General features: G+C 42.1%; 1 protein-coding gene across 1 annotated transcript; it reads right to left on the bottom strand.

Annotated features, from left to right (window-relative positions):
• Positions 1-3,548: 3,548 nt before the first annotated feature.
• LOC103272198 (taste receptor type 2 member 7-like) lies at positions 3,549-4,460 on the bottom strand. The gene has a single exon (XM_008069679.1). The coding sequence runs from the start codon at positions 4,458-4,460 to the stop codon at positions 3,549-3,551; it is 912 nt and encodes a 303-aa protein (XP_008067870.1).
• Positions 4,461-5,811: the final 1,351 nt, after the last annotated feature.

Here is a 5,811-nt window from a genome sequence, read left to right as displayed (position 1 = left end):
TATTTGGGCCTGACTGAACTTTTTTTTTGAGTTGAAGTCTCATCTGTCACTCAGGCTGGAATGCAGTGATATGCTTATGGCCACTGTAGACACAACCTGCTGGGCTCGGGTGATCCCCCTCAGCCTCCCAAGTAGCTGGAACTACAGGCATGCACCACCGCCCTGGTTAGTTTTTTAATTTATTTTTAAGTCGAGGTCTCACCAAGTTGCCCAGGTGGTCTTGAACTTCTAGGCTCAGGCAATTCTCTTGCCTCTGCCTCCCAAAGTGCTGGGATTATAGGTGTGAGTCATCACGCCCAGCTTTGTTGTTTTTTATAGCATTTCAAAATTCTTGTTTATTCCCTCTTATGCCTCATCAAATGCTAACCCTGTTTATTATTTTAAACTGAAGTAGACTTCACCTCTTTTTCTTAAAGTACTAATAGAGAATTTTAATTTTATTAGTTCAATTTCAAAATAGTAGAGAAATTTATCTAAGAAATATAATGGGGCTGGGCTCAGTGGCTCAGCCTATAATCCCAGAACTTTGGAAGGGCGAAGCAAGTGGATTGTCTAAGCCCATGGGTTTGAGACCAGCCTGGGCAACTTGACGAGACCTTGTCTCTACAACAAATCAAAAATTAGCCAGGAGTGTTAGCACATGCCTATAGTTCTGGCTCCTTGGAAGGTTGAGGCGAGAGGATTGCCTGAGCCCAGCAGAAGGATGCTGGGGTGGCCATGAGCGTGCCACTGCACTCCAGCCTGGGCGACAGAGTGAGACTCCAACTCAAAAAATATATATAATGCTTTCCATATAGTGGTAATTGAAAAATTTTTGGACTTAATAGAATATTTGGGCCTAACTCTACTTTTTTTTTTCTTTTTTAGTTAGAGTCTCATTCTGTTGCCCAAGCTGGAGTGCAGTGGCATACTCACGACCACCTCAGCCTCGACCTGCTGGGCTCAGGCTATCTTTCCAGGCTCCACCTTTCAAGTAGCTGGAATACAGGCATGTGCCACCATGCCTGGCTGTTTTTTTTTTTTTTAATTGTAGAGATGAGGTCTTGCCAGGTTGCTCAGGCTGGCCTCAAACTCCTGAGCTCAGGCAATCCTTTCCCCTCAGCTTTCCCAAAGTGCTGGGATTACAGGAATGAGCCACTGCACTTGGCCATGAACTTTGCTGTGGACCAGTCACTGTTCTAGGTATTTTGTACTTGCAAACACATTCAATGTCACAGTGACCTTTGGGAGTAGGTACTTTTATTATCTCACAGAGAGAAACTGAGAAAGCGTCTGATAATGTGCACAAGATTATATAGTTGATAAGCAGCTGGGCCAAGAAACAAACCCATCCAATTTGACTTCAGAAGCCGGGTCTTATCCTTTATAATATATGGTTCTCAAAGCGTCTTCCCAGACCACCAACATGAGTACCATTTGGGAACTTGTTAGAAACGCTAATTCTTAGGCCCTATCCAAAGACCTATTGAGTCAGAACTCTGGAAGTGGTGTCCAGCAATCTGTTTTAGCAAACTTTCAAGGAGATTCTGATGTACATTCAAATTTGAGAACCTTGCCAGATTTGATGACTCACATCTGTAATCCCTGCACTTTGGGAGGCCAAGGTGAGAGGACTGCCTGAGCCCAGGAGTTCGAGACCAGCCTGGGCAACTTGGCGAGACCTCACCTCTACATTAAATTTTTAAAAATTAGCTAGGTGTGGTGGCACATGCATATAATCCTAGCTACTTTGAAGACTGAAGCAGAGGGATCACCTGAGTCCTGCAGGTTGAGGCTGCAGTAGCTGTGAGTATGCCTCCCCAGTCTGGGTGACAGGATGAGATTCCAATAAAAAAAAAATTGAGACACTCTCCTTCAGAGAATAGTGAAGGAATTGCTGGTACAGATTCTAAATTTTTCTTTTATCTGGTAGAAAATCGTTGCACAGATTTATTTATTTTTTTTTTTTGAGTTGGAGTCTCACTCTGTCACCCAGACTGGAGTGCAGTGGCCACTCCCAGCCATTGCAGCCTGGACCTGCTGGGCTCCGGCGATCCTTCTGCCTTAACCTTCCAAGTAGCTGGAACTACAGGCGTGTGCTACCACGCCCAGTTAATTTTTGATTTTGTTGTAGAGATGAGGGCTCACCAAGTTGCCCAGGTGGGTCTCGAACCCGCGGGCTCAGGGAATCCACTCACCTCAGCCTCCCAAAGTGCTGGGATTACAGGCTGAGCCACCGAGTGTTGCACAGATTTATACACGTCTAGTTTTTTTTTTCATTCCATTAGCTTTTCATCCATTTTAATGGCAACTTATTTACAGCTAAAATAACTACATATCTTTTTTAGTTTAAGTGACAAAGAGGATTTTATAAACAGGTATCCAAAAAGATGTAAGGTATTGCAAAAAAAATTTTTCTTCTCTAAAGCAAAACTATTCAAGATACTCAAAGAGCAGAATCAATTCACAATGAGCAACAGATTCTGAAGGTTTTACTTTGGATTTTGAAGGTATTTTCTGCTGCCATACCCCAGACAAAATTCTCAGTTGCAAAGAAGTTAAGATACCTGTTGCTGAAAGTTTGCTTTCTGGGACTGCTAGCAACCTCTCCCATATTCTCTCTGGGGATGAGTTTAGTACTTCAGAGGGTTGAAAATTATGTCTTCATTTTGTAAAAAATGGAGATCTTGGATTGTGTGTATGTGTATATACACATGACAGCTCAATTTACACCCTGTCATCCACCCAAGTGAAATGAAAAGCAAAATAAGATCTTAACCAGCATAACTAGGTACACTGTTATAACAATTTCAACATAAAATTAGCCTTTCACTAAAGATTCTCTTTGAAAAATAGTGACATGCCCCCAAATAACTAAATTATTATACTGCTTCAAGTCTTGAACTAAATCAAAATGCTGTTCTCTTTTAAACCAGAAGATTCCCAAAGACCTGGGAAAAGAGATAAAATAACTTCATTGGTCAGCCAAATTGAGTCAGTATTGTTTTCTTATTTCTAAAATACAACTGTACTTACAAGTACTAGTTACATAAATGTATTAACATCACAATTTTTTTTTTTTTGAGTTGGAGTCTCACTCTGTCGCTCAGGCTGGAGTGCAGTGACTTGCTCACGGCCACCGCAGTCTCGACCTGCAGGACTAAGGCAGTCCTTCCACTTCAGCTTTCCAAGTAGCTGGAACTACAGGCATGCACCACCATGCTTGGCTATTTTTTTTTAGTTGTAGAGATGAGGTCTCACCAAGTTACCCAGGTTGGTCTCGAACATGTGGACTCACGCAGTCCTCTCACCTTGGTGTCCCAAAGTGCTGGGATTATAGGTGTGAACCACCACGCCTGGTCAACATCGCAATATTTTTAAGTACACAAGTTCTAGAGGAATAAAAAGATATTCCATCTATTTAACATCTGAATTAGTTCCTTGCATGCCCCGGAGGTGAGACACAGGCAGGAAATTACCAGAGAGAGGAAGAGTCAGCCACAAAACACAAGGAAGTTCATTGAATCCACATCAAGGAAACAAGTATTTCACATTGGTCCTTGTCTTCATCATTTCTCTCTGAGGCAGAGGATTCTTCTAAATGACTGTTGGAACTTAGAGTTACTCAAGATTATGATGACCGAGTGGCCAGAGGGATACACTGCCATTATGTCTTTCAACACAAAGAACTGCTGACTTGCATAAGGAATGCTGAACGTCATATTTGTCATGAAGGCAGCAAAATAAGAAATAAAGAAACAAAAGAATGTCACCACCATTCTTAGTGCACTTATATGGGCTTCTGTGCGGGCATTCCTAAAACCACCAGATCCATTCTGCATCCGGTGAGTGTGCTTGTAGAGAGAAAGGAGTAACATGAAAGTGCACGTCACAAAAATGGCTAGAGGAAATATTAACGCCAAGTTGACAAGGAACACTTCATTAATTTGCTCTATCTTCCTGGCTTTCGTCTTCTTTAGCGTGATGTTTCTGAGGGTGTCCTCATCCACGTTTTTGGGGTAATCTACCTCAATACACAGAGATGCGGTGCTCACGGAGGCCAGCAGACTTCCCAGAAGGAGCAAAGGGATTAACTTTGGGATCCTGAATTTCAGCCAAAGAAAACAGGACTGAGTGAAGCCTGAAATCTTGAGGCAGTAAAATACAGAAAGGCAGGTGGCAAACCAGAGACTGATAGAGCTGAAAAACATCCAGAAGAACATCAATGCCGCACCATAAATTTTTACCACATAGAAGTTTGGAAAGAATATAGGGAAAAAGCTTTGTAGCATTAGCACTATTTGCAGACCAAATCTAGACATCCCTATACCCATTAAGAGGATTTGCATTGGCATTAGTTTTCTGCTTTTGATCAAGTCGTTACAGTTGATGAGGATAAGAAATCCATTCACTGTCATTCCTGTGAAGAATTCTGCTGACATGACGATGACATGAAGAACGATTGACCAGGAGGAGGTCATGTTTTCTAGGACAAATCTTATCTTTCCCTTATGGACGGTCTTAAATGCTTCCTCTGGATGATCTTGCAAATGGGAACACACAGTACTGAGAAATCCGATCTTCAGCCAACTCCTGGGTTAGGGGTAGAGTCTTACACTAGCTTTTCCCCGAAGGAAAAAATCAGAGGGACTTTTTGAATCTGGTGCTCTTCAAATGAAACTGGAGGATTGCAAATTCAAAGATTTGAATGATGATTAGAGTCTTCAAATTACATCCTAGGAAAAATGCTCCATTAGCACCATTCCATCCTCACTCTTACTCAGCTCTGCAATATACATATATGTTTCATGTTGGTTACTGATATTTTGTTAGCATTTTTATTTTCTCCTTTTGCCAAATGCTGCATCCTCAGGGCAGACAGTTATTTCCTATTATTGCCACAAATAGTCAGTCTCAGATCTGGACATTTCCCAGCATACTTTTTGCCTTGTAATGATTCTGAGACACTTAAAAAAAATTTTTCCCTCCCCTAATTATATACTCATTAAAGGCAGTTGCCGTTCCAGACTTTAAAATCCGATCCTGGGATATACATTTTGTATAAGAATTCTCCCTTCCCCTTAATATACCATGTTTCCGCAGCCTTCACGGCAGAATGTTGTCTTTAAGATTAGTGAGCCAGATATACAAAAGTATAGTGCAAGGTTAATCCACATGATGACATCATCTTCAAGTTCTTGTTGAAGAGCATTCTTTCAGAAGGTAGATAGTACAGAAGATTTTAACCACCAGCAGAGGGCATAATGACCTTCTGTAAAATGAGTTTAATCTCTCACAAAAGGTGTTTACATGATCTTGCTGAACTTTATTTACATCAGACGTAAATGTCACTAAATCATTACTACTTCATAAAATAAGGTATGGTGCTTAACGTGCTTAGCTTCCTGGCTGGGTCATACTCAGCATTCAACAATGTTAGCTGCTATTCATATTATTATTATTATTATTATTATTATTATTTTTGAGTTGGAGTCTCACTCTGTCGCCCAGACGGGAGTGCAGTGGCCGCTCCTGGCCACCGCAGCCTCGACCTGCTGGGTTCCGGCGATCCTTCTGCCTCAGCCTTCCGAGTAGGCGGAATTACAGATGCGCGCTACCACACCCGGCTGATTTTTTGATTTATTGAAGAGATGAGGTCTCGCTGCCCAGGCGGGTCTCGAACCCGCGGGCTCAGGCAATCCGCTCACCTCAGCCTCCCAAAGGCGCGGGATTACTGGCTGAGCCACCGAGCCCGGCTGCTATTCATATTATTAAATGTCTGTCCTTACACTGTGCTCACTACAGCAAGAGAAGAATGATTCTACCAAGTGA

This window comes from Carlito syrichta, unplaced genomic scaffold, assembly GCF_000164805.1.
Source record: "Carlito syrichta isolate Samal-C Ts95f unplaced genomic scaffold, Tarsius_syrichta-2.0.1 Scaffold312189, whole genome shotgun sequence".
Lineage (NCBI taxonomy): Eukaryota > Metazoa > Chordata > Mammalia > Primates > Tarsiidae > Carlito > Carlito syrichta.
The sequence above is the reverse complement of the archived record's forward strand: the minus strand, read 5'-3'. Positions and strand labels throughout refer to the sequence as shown.

Bases quoted from the DNA above. Each gene is read 5' to 3' on its own strand.
- LOC103272198 (XM_008069679.1), bottom strand. From the start codon at position 4,460: ATGACCTCCTCCTGGTCAATCGTTCTTCATGTCATCGTCATGTCAGCA.